We start from the raw sequence: 10,670 nt of genomic DNA on the forward strand, positions 1-10,670 counted from the left end.
CAGAAGACACTGCATTCCAGAAGGAATGCTGACATGCACTTACGTGAAGGTGTCAACGGTATTAGTCTAGTTTCGAACTAAAAATTACCGCTTAATACAAACATTAACGACACATTCGTACAGGGTTAGCCTCGACATAAAGCAAAATATTCAGAAATTCCGGCAAGTGAGTGTTTGAAATTTGAATATACACAATAGATAGAGTAATAAACAGGTCTTTTTCTCGTTGGAATTTGTGAATATATTTACTTCTGATGGAGGGTAAGCCTGTAAAAAATGCGTTTTCACTTCTTTAATTCAGCGGTCATAGCGAACTCGAAACTGGACTATTTACTGCTTTTAAAACGTGGTAGAAACGTCCTACTTCGAACTGCCTGTTCTCTTGCAAAATCTGCATAATTCCTCTTTCCTGTCGATGCTACAGTATTCAGAGGTCAAAGCCAGAAACGCTGGTGCATGGCCGCATGTTGTTAGATTAAAGTGAAAACGATTGCCTCGGATTTTGTCCGATGAGGCTGTGAATGGACTCTTAAAAAAGAACGCTGACGTTGAAAATATGATTCCTCCCCGGGTAGAAGGTTTACCCGCCTACCTGAGCTAGCTTGGGCGAGCCAACTTGGTCAAACATTCAGCTTACAAAACACGGGAACCATTTACATTTTAGCTAAGTCTACTTGTATGACATTATATAATACGATGGTTCTGCCCTTATTTGACTATCGCGCGGTCGTTTGGGATAGTTGTGGCCAGGGTAGTAAACCCTACTTAGACAAGCTAAATAGCCGTGCTGCACTGTGTAATTGAGGGCCTAGCCTGCGTGGCAGGCGCAAAAAGGGAGCGCCTGCTCTAAGAGCCTATGTTTTTGCATAACGCCCACCAATTTTCTAGTAATCCGATTACGCTTACTGTCAATCAAGTGTCGCTACACTCGCCAATCAGAACGCAAGGCGGAACCCTGTAGTTACGCGGAAATTTATTTGATTTGACGGGAACTCACGTTCCATAAATATTTATCGAAGCGAGAAATTCTCACTAGTAAACCCTACTTAGACAAGCTAAATAGCCGTGCTGCACTGTGTAATTGAGGGCCTGCCCAATCCCCCTCCCCTTTTTCCCTTCCTCCCTATCCCCTATCCCCTACCCCTACGTAGGCTATTGGGGGCCGTGCGGTTAAGTCAGACGAACTTTCTACCATATTTGGCTAGCCCCATTCGCAAACGCGCCGTAACTTCCTTAAATCTATCCTTGTCTATAAGTGTATCTATGGAATAGCACCTTCTTATCTGCTGAGTGAATTTAGGCACGTTCAACAACTTCACTCCAATTTCACAAGACAATGTGATCAGCTACGGCTGCCCCTGGCCAAAACCACTAAATACCAGGGTAGTTTTCGGATTAACGGTGCGCGTGCCTACAATTCCCTCCCCTCCAATATTAGAGCCGTTAAGAACTTCAATAAATTTGAGTCCCTAGCGAAACGGTGTTTCAAGTCCCAAGCAGCTATCCCCTGAAATCCTTCCATTGTCGTGTGCTTACGTACTTTTAGCGTAATACTCTCTTTTCATAATTCTCTTGTATTAATTAGATAGTGGTATTTTTATTAATTAGCGGTAATTAATGATAGTAAGTATTTTTTCTTCTTCTTCTTTTTTTCACAGGACTCTGTTTAAATTAGCTATGCTAAACCAGATGCTCCAGTATAGATAAATAAATAAATAAATGAATGAATAAATAAATAAAAATTAAAACAAAAAAGTTGGCACCGCTAGAAGGCTGCCAAGGTGTTTAGCCGGTCAACCTTTATGATCGGTCAAGGCGAGATAATCAGAGCATGCGCATGCACTGTTGGCTCCCCGGTGTCACTAAAGTTAACTCAGCTGAGAGGGTGACCCTGCTACTCGATCAGGGCAATTTTTCTCCATGTAAACGGGACCATAGTCTCTCTTCAGGTGATCCATAACACCATATGAAGAATAAATTGCCTCAGTAAGTGGAAACCTTTTTTTTTGTAATATGAGAAACAGGCTGTGGTTCACTTTACAATTCGGAGTAACTGCTCACGACCCCTCCCCTACCCTAATCCAACACTTTGCTCCAAGTAAAAACCTAGTGTCAATGTCAGTGCTAAAGTAGCCTGCGAGCGAGTTCTCTGGGGGGCTCTGGCAGCGGAGCGGGAAAAGGAAGGAGAGCCTGAAACTACGTCTCGAAAAAGTCGATGGGAAATGCTGATTGGCGGAGATGACATTAGTAATTAATTAGGAATCTCAATGATGGCCCAAACTATAATCATCATAATGAGCACTAGAAATCAGTGACACAGAGAAAAATTAGTACCCGGCTATCTAAGGCCGATCATTTGCTTAATTTCTCGTAAGTTCGCTTCAGCAATGTTTCGAGCTCTCTCAGCCCCAGTACTCAGAACACTGTCAACATAGCTCCCATGCTGTTGAATTGTGCCAACGTTATCTCGCACAAAGCTGAGCTCGGATGCTATTAACTCTGTCAAGTCTGCTTTGAAAGCTTTTTTGCACTTCTCCATGTTTTGATATCTGTCGCAGACTTGTTGATGTGACAAGCCACTGAATTCCGCATAAATGTTTATAAGATTTGACATTTCTGGTCTGTTTTGTGGATCATAACTGATGTGTTTTTCAGAGTCTGTTGTTGCTTTTTGTATCTTTGTCTTTATGATATCTGGTGAATCTGACAATTCAATCCTGGACAATTCCTGGGGATCTGATTTGCTCATTTTTGTTGTGGCATCTCTAAGGCTCATCACACGTTTAAAGTTACCTGGAAGAAAGAAACGGAAAATAATGGCACCGTGAGGGAAACTTGCTTCAACCAATCAGAAGCACTACCCGTATCTGAGTAGTGACAAGTCGTCAGTATGGAATTTCTGCGCTCGTTCCCAATTCGTGGGGAAACCAGTGGTAGCATCACAAAACTTTCAGGCCTGTGTCAAACATCATGCTACCGCTGTTTTAAGCCGCTTCGAGTTCAGCACGACTCTAGCACAACTATAGCACGATTTGGTTTCAGACGTCAAGTTGAACTTAATCGTGTAGCATGGCAAAGCTTGGTTTCACACATGTGCTACAGGCTGGCCACAGCTGTTTTCTCACGCAAATCATTTCCTGTCAGACACAGAACCTGAGCATTCTCATTAAATAGCTCGTTCACAGATAACAGGCATAAATGCTTTACCTAGTATAGCCTTGGGAATAGGAAAAAAGTCTTCATATTTGTTGTTAAACAGTCGGCAAAGTTCTCTGGCAAGTTCCAGGTGCTGAAGTTGGTCTTCTCCAATTGGAATATGTGTGGCTCTGAAGGTAAATGGTCAATAAATAAATGTCTGTCAGAATTCCCACTCAGTTATACCTGCCAACTTTTTCTGAGTCAGGTGCATGAGATTTTTCTCTTGTGACAACTGGGAACTTCAAAAATGTACCGCCCACCTCCAAAGATTTGTGAACGTTATCCCGAAGATGTTCCGATGACCTTTGAGCACTTCCAAAGCTATTTAAAAGGCGACAATATTAGCATAATGTGATACTGTTAGGACACAAATACAACATTAAGTTCCTTTTTGGAATATCTGGGGAAATTGAATTTGAATATTGGTTAAGGCATGAGAAAGTGCCCTTGATGTGTGGCAGAGATCAATGTCTTTAGTCGGCAGGCGCAAGACTCACGCATAATGCATGAAAGTTGGCAGGTATAGATGTTCACTTGACAGATAAAAATGAGAATTATGTATAACTTTGCAAATTCACAATGATCAAGATTACTTGTAAAGGAGAATGTCGGCTGCCATTAAAACAGGGTATGAATAGAGTCCTAAGCAACTTTGTTCCTTGTTTTCATTTCCTTTTGTCTGAAAAAAAAATTGGAAAACAAAGTCAAAAAGATTTGAAAAGGCTTGTTTTCAGATTAAAATCATCATCAATAGATGAGCTTGGGTGCTGGTGTCTACATGTACATGGCAATTCTCTTGCATGAGAAAGGAGGTATCCATGGCAAATTATGCTGCGAGCAGCCTCCATCAGGCACCATCATACTGAATTGCTTAGTGGAATACTTACCGACTAACACTTATCAATCCCCTTACTAAACATGGAGAAGGGTTGGGCGAAACACAGCACTAAAACGGCAAACAAGAAACAAAAAACTTTATATAGAAAAAGACAGTTGGAGTAGAACTCCAATCAAGCAACTGTGTATACAAGTCACAAGGTGTGCTTTCTCAGGGTATAGGAGCCACCCCATGCAAAATTGTAGAAACTGCTGACCAGCATTATTGGTTTGAGTTTAGGTTTGCCTAAATTACATTATTTTAGTCACATTAAATGATCAATGAAATAATGGCCACATATTACCTTCCATTGGTGCATGCGATTTAAAAACCCTGTGGGAGCCATGCAGCCTAAAATCCAAGCCAACTCTGCATGCTGGGATACCTTTTATACAATGAAACAAAATATAAGGAGAGATGCAGAGCCTGAAGAAAGTCCTATCCGGTCTGTAGCCTGGGACATGTGGACTTTCTTGCTGGGCAAGTAACTTTTAAAGCTCACTTTTCCAATGGCCAAAGGTCCAAGTCATCCTCTGACAAAATCATTAACGAAGATGAGTAGGAAGTGGCCCCAGGTTAAAGTTAAATGTGAGAGCTGCTTGCCAAAATGACCAGCTGGAATTCAAGTTTTTTAAAGTCCTAAATAGATGGTCGGCAATGCAATCCTTAAAGGCTCTGAAACTAATGATTATCCTGCATTGACAGAAGCATCTTTTTTAATGTTTGGGGGCAGAAATTACAGTGTAGGGAGAATTCTGAGATTAATGTATTGAAGCACACAGAGAATAGAGTGGTATCCCAATACTGCTTGAATGATTATTGCCAGAAGCTTGAAAGCAAGCTCTCAGAGATACAGGCAAGGGAATAAATTAAGAGAGAGAGAGAGAGAAGAAGAATTTGGAAGCCTTTTTCTTGCTCCACCAGCTGAGAATTTGCTTGCACTTTCAGCTGACCTACAACAGTTCTCAGCGTTACAATGAAAATGTGAAAGGTCTGAAGCCTGCATGAGTCATTCCTTAAGGTAATTCCCTTGTTTTGCACTGCGCACCCTGTACTGCGCATAACAATGCTAAATCCAAGATGGCGGCGGTTCTTCCCACGAGCGCGAATAGAACGAACAAGGGCCGCTTTTGCAGAGCTAAAGCTTTTATTCGCAATAATAATGCCGCAGATTGGCTGACAGCTTCCTGGTTTGCTATCGAAAAGTATGATTGTTCAGGTGAATGTAGTCCTGTTGTTGACAGTGAGGGATGTTTCAACAACCTGTGCTGTAGTCATCTTCAGAGTCAAAGTGAGTTGTATCTCGTAGGTTGATGGTATTAAACTCTGGTTGTTGACCTGACCGATCAATTAAGTCGCAGTGTTGTTGGTCACTTGTCAGTTAAGCTGTGATGTTATTGGCTAAAAAGACTCTCAAATGTCATTGGTGCATTTCGATCCATCTTTTTGTCACAGTTGGACAGTCATTTATTGTGAGTCAACTTGTCGCTTATCAGTCATTCTGTCATTGTCAGTTTTGTTTGAGTCCATCAATAAGTCTTTTGTATGGTGCTGGTAATTGTTGACTGCAATTCAGTGGCATTTGTTCTAAGTTTGTAAACCAGCTTTCTAAAGTGAGTCATTGATAGTAGTCTGTAGCATATGTTATGCATGTTGCAGAGTCCCAGTCAATTTGATGTTTCACCTGTAAATGGTGTTCAGCAATGTGATTGTTGACATCACCATTTCTTGTCACTCATTTGTGTTCAATCAGTCGCGTGCTAAGGTTTCTGCCGGTCTCACAAGTGTAAGTAGCCTAACAGTCGCAGCATTTGGACTTGTATAGTACTGCTCCCTGTCTGTCCTCCAGTCTGTCTTTGTTCTTGACATTAGTAAGAAGTCGTCGTAAAGTGGTTATCGGTTTGTGTGCAACGTGCATGTTGTAAGGTAATTTGTAGTATATGTACGATAGTTTCAGAGGTACCTCTGATGTATGGTGTAGTCGCTGTCATAACAGGGCCATCTAGTTAATGTTAGACTGAGTGTTGGAATTGGCACTCTGAAATCTCTAATCATATAGGCTTACCTGAGACTGCTGGAAGAGGATGCTTTTTACAGGATCAACTCCACAAGCCAGAAGATAAATTGCCATATTTCTGATACTTTGTCGCAGACTGGCAGGATCTTGAGGGAGTGTAATGGAGTGCAGGTCTACAATGCTATATATCACAGCATCTTTACTTTCCTCCTGAAGTGAAACCCAATTTTTGATTGCTCCTAGGTAGTTCCCAATGTGCATAGTTCCTGTTGGCTGGATTCCAGAAAATATCCTCATACAAGCCTGGGGTCCCTGGAAAGAGAGAACATGTCACAGTAAAACAGACAGGAATATGAGGGTTTATAATGTACATGTCATCGGCTTCCCCCTAAGGAAAGATCCTGGGCCATCCAGGAGGATTATAAATTGAGTGGAGCAAAGTTGACAATTTCCTCTGGGGGTGTGGGAATTCAGCAAGACAAAGTCCCCTGGTTCAAGTGCTTCTCAATTAAAAATCCCTCCGATATCGTCCTTATATATGGCTAGCTATGATAGTTGTGGATAAAATTTAACTGATGCATTTTTAGCTTAGAGAAGCAATATGATATCTTTTCTTAAAAAATCGGTACAATAAAAGAACATCCTTAGAGCGATAGCAGTTGCAACTCTTTTAGTAGTTGTAGCCACCATTCCCTTCTCCACTCTTTATCTGATAAATTTGGCAGCTGGAAAATGCCTATTAGCCTTTTGCGTTCCCGAAACGTTATTGGTTGAGGAAAGCAATGAATCCTCATCCCATACCCGTGGTTGTTGTCCATGATTTTACAAAGTTCTGAATTCCCCCACCCCTTTCCATTGAACATAAGACAATGTTGAGAAATGTCCCATCCCCACGAGGGACAAAGAAACCAATCCATACCCTTGTTTTCCCAACATATTGCCCTAGTTAGCCCAGGGTCCTACCCCAGAGGGAAGCCAATGAACAAACAGAGAAGGGGTAGGTGATTTGCATACTTAAACAACAACTCAAAATGGCTGCAATTTGAAACCGCTCGTTGTTTTTTCTGGCGTTCCATGCATTCTACTGGCTTAAATCGTTAAAATATTTCATAAAGTCAAAGTAATTTACAAGATGATTGATTGCATTTCCTAATAAAGCGGAGAGTAGCACAAAAGCTCAAATTATCGATTTGCTTAAGTTAAATTACCTTTGTATCATAGAAACAATAATCTAACACTTCAGTCTAGAGTCAAAGGAAGCAATATGCGTCGGCATGCTTTGTGTGCGCGCAAAAAGTCATGGGAACTGTGTATCAAAAAGTCATGGGCAGTGTGGATCAATAGGCACAACTCCATAATGAGGGGGATTTTTTCCAAAATCCCTCAGAAATATTCCAAAGACTAGAGGAGTCGATGCAGCGACCCCCAGAGAAAAACTTATGAAGCTCACCCCCCACTTCTCAGAGACTTTCGTCTGTAGGTGGTGGAGGGAGGTGAAGATGAAATTGGCCCCCAGGTTGGCCAGAGTCAGGCTGGCTTGAGACCCCAGGGAGGTACTCCCATATATAAGCCATGTAGATATGTGCCACCCCAAAGGGTATGGTTTTACTTTAGTGCCATTTAAGTCTGAAAACAGGTATAGATTTTCCTTATTTTGGTCTGGATTCGGGTATGGTTTTCGAGGAAACTACAGTAGTGTATGAATGTATTTGTTGTTTCAATTCCAAATGAATCAGAATGAAAGAGTAATATGGAAATTCGAAACGGATTTTAAGAAGCCTTTTCATTCAAGCTCAAGTCTAAAAATGGTGACTTAGTTTCTATCTATACTTAGGTCTGAAAACGAGTCAGGATTTGGAGAACCGGGCGGCACAGCCCCATCAAAAATTCCCGGGAAAACCCCCCAACCCCCGGACTTGAAACCTGGGGGTATTCCCCTATATAAGCTATGTAGGTATGTGCCAGTCTGAAAATGAGCATAGCTTTTGCCTCTTTTGGTCTGGAATCAGGTATGGTTTTCGAGGGAACTACGGGAGTGAATGAACATATTTATCGTTTCAATTCCAAATGAAGAGGAAAGAAAGAGAAATATGCGAATTCTCGAACTGATCTGAAGAATTTTTTTGTTTGCGCTCTAATCTTAGTAATAATGACATAATTTCAGCCTAAACGCTAGGTGTGCAAACGGGTATGGATTTTAGAGGTCTGGTCTGAAAACGGGCGTGGAAATAACATTTTTTGGTCTGAAATCGGGTCAGGATTTGGAGAACCGGGCGGCACACCACCACCAAGAATTCCCAGGAGTACCTCCCAGGGGCTTGAAACTTGTCGTCTGGACCTACAACATACCTGAAAGCTGAAGTGATTTACAGAATACTGTCTTGACAAACATATGAAGAAACGGGCATTTCTTAACTGAAATGCCATTATTTATAAGGGGCCAGAAGTAAAACCCTTTTCACGAACGACTACTTCACGGCCGCCATTTTGGATTTTGTAGGGACTAGGCAAACTGGGCACTAAAAAAATGAATGGACCCCAGTCTTCCATCTCCTTGGGAATCCAAATAAATTTTTGGTGATGACGTCTGCTACGTCATATGGCGTAGGAAGGGAAACTGCTGGTCATCTGATTTTGGCTCACTGATGACATCATTTTTACCGATTTGGGAGATGAAAACATTGTAGGAACGGACATTTTGAAATTTATTGCTAGCAGAAGTAAGCAACTTGCAAAGGTATTTCAACAGCTGTAGGGGACCTTAAGGATTTCTTATCAACATGACGAGTCAGATGGAAAGTATCCTTTGCATCTAAAAGTGTCTTCTCTTCATCATTTTCATAGTTTAAGCTTGTGTCTGATGTTAGTCTTTTAGCTAGCTATGAAGCAACTTGTCTTGCATGCAAGTCCTTTTGAAGTTAAAAGCCTAAATTGTCGGCTTGATCTTCCTTGTAAGATCATGTCCTTAGTTACTACTTGTTTTGTGTTTGTTGCTTGTGCTGTTTTTTTGTTTGTAGAAATGCATAAAGCTCGAATGAATGGAGTGCGTTTAATAAGAGGGTCACTCTTGTTAGTAGCACTGATCTGATCTGGGCAATGTGGTGATGGTTGTTAGTTGTAATAATTTTTGAAAATTACGCTGTATCATTTTGATGAGTCCACCCTATGTTCACCACTTTTGCAACTACATATGCTTTTTTAAAATTTAATTTGATAATTGTTAATATTTTATGTACATGTAATGTTGAGCATGATCTATCTGCTGCAGTGAATAATTTCCTTGACTAGTTGTTCTACTTCGTTTAGAACACCTTTTTAATTTAAAGGTAGGTTCTTATCAGGTCCATAAGCAGTTTCCAGTCGTTTCGATACAAAGTTGTTTCAATACAAGTTAATTCCTTCAAGGTGTAAATAGTTTCACATACTTGGCTTAAAGAACAAAGAATATTTACCCAAAATGTTTTTCTAGTTTATTGCAAACTTAACTTGAAGTGATCAAAATTTTTATGCAGTTTCACTGCTTGAGTTCATATCGAAACGACTTGTATCGAAATGACTTTGTATGGAGACGACCTGTTTCCCCATAAGCAGGGCTGTTACTTAGTGCCAGGTACCAAACATTTCCCCCGACTTCTATGAACATGATCTCTGGCTACTTTCATGAGAAACAAAAGGAATATAGGACCAAAAAGAGATCCTGCCTACTTAAGTTTTGTGTGTCTTGTTGACCAAAATAAGCATAAGTGATGTCCAAAATCTGAGTACAAAATAAAATCAACTTGGGTACGAATTGACTTGAGGATGAAATGAGCATATCTGAAATTCAGACTGAGGACATACTTACCCCCAACCCCCTTAGAGGGTCTCACTTATGGAATGGGCTGTCAGTAAGATTTCAAGTTGCTGGGTATAGGCAGTTGTTAACTTAACCTACAAACATTACAACAGCAGAATTTTTATATTCTATGTGTAGTGCCTGTTTTGTGGCTTACATGTAAAGAACAAAACGTATTACATTCATAGTGCACTACTTCTCCTTGTGGCTTAAAGAACAAGGTGTATCACGTGTCAAAGGCGCTTTATTGTATTCAGGCTGTTATTTTTGTGGGTATGAATCGACTTGAAATGGGTACAGATTGACCGAAGTGTGGGTACAAATTGGCTGGGTGTGAATTGACTTGGGTAGGAAACAACCGGTTTTGGTTGCCTCTATGGTCATCCTAAGACCTATGGAATGAGTTTAACATATGTGTTACAGGTCAAATCTGAGCCTACCTTATCTAATTTCTCCTTGAAAATAAGGAGATTTAATTAAAAAAAGAACTATAAAAAGATACATGTAAAATAGACTTGATTTTTAAGCAAATTCTTGTTTTCATTTAATTACTATAAGAAAATTAATGTAACTATAAGTGGAGAATTATTAGTGAGAAGAATAGACATGTCCATGTTAATGGTCAAAAGGGTGATGTAACTGCTTTCCCTTTGAAATAAGTTTGCAGCTAAGGATTTAGAAAGAAAGTCAAAGAAGTGTGAAAAGGAAGAAAAAGCAGAGAAACTGAAGTTAAAGAAGGTAAC

General features: G+C 40.5%; 2 protein-coding genes across 3 annotated transcripts in view; one reads left to right on the forward strand and one right to left on the reverse strand.

Moving 5' to 3' along the window:
* Positions 1–1,698: 1,698 nt before the first annotated feature.
* LOC140940158 (tryptophan--tRNA ligase, mitochondrial-like) lies at positions 1,699–8,578 on the reverse strand. The gene is made up of 6 exons (XM_073389062.1): positions 8,442–8,578; positions 6,141–6,404; positions 4,380–4,460; positions 3,792–3,877; positions 3,208–3,326; positions 1,699–2,793 (listed from the first exon to the last, which is right to left on the reverse strand). The coding sequence occupies exons 1-6, from the start codon at positions 8,517–8,519 to the stop codon at positions 2,339–2,341; spliced, it is 1,083 nt and encodes a 360-aa protein (XP_073245163.1). The 5' UTR covers positions 8,520–8,578; the 3' UTR covers positions 1,699–2,338.
* A 163-nt stretch (positions 8,579–8,741) lies between these two features.
* Positions 8,742–10,670, forward strand: part of LOC140922542 (charged multivesicular body protein 1b-like) — a 10,120-nt gene continuing 8,191 nt past the window's right edge. The window contains exons 1-3 of one of the 2 annotated variants that reach the window (XM_073372527.1): positions 8,742–8,891; positions 9,399–9,418; positions 10,588–10,665. In XM_073372527.1, the coding sequence (XP_073228628.1) occupies positions 8,873–8,891; positions 9,399–9,418; positions 10,588–10,665 (117 nt within the window). In that variant the 5' untranslated portion in view covers positions 8,742–8,872. The remainder of the gene's footprint in view (positions 8,892–9,398; positions 9,419–10,587; positions 10,666–10,670) is intronic. The other variant, XM_073372522.1, reaches the window with a different exon arrangement.

Source organism: Porites lutea, chromosome 1, assembly GCF_958299795.1.
Source record: "Porites lutea chromosome 1, jaPorLute2.1, whole genome shotgun sequence".
NCBI classification, from domain to species: Eukaryota; Metazoa; Cnidaria; class Anthozoa; order Scleractinia; family Poritidae; genus Porites; species Porites lutea.

What these genes read in the sequence shown, in the direction of transcription:
- LOC140940158 (XM_073389062.1), bottom strand. Translation starts at nt 8,519, where the DNA reads ATGGCATTTCAGTTAAGAAATGCCCGTTTCTTCATATGTTTGTCAAGA. An exon ending in TAAATCACTTCAGCTTTCAG is followed by an intron (nt 6,405 to 8,441) that starts GTATGTTGTAGG and finishes CTCTCTTTCCAG; the next exon opens with GGACCCCAGGCTTGTATGAG. An exon ending in TATTCCCAAGGCTATACTAG is followed by an intron (nt 2,794 to 3,207) that starts GTAAAGCATTTA and finishes TCTTTCTTCCAG; the next exon opens with GTAACTTTAAACGTGTGATG.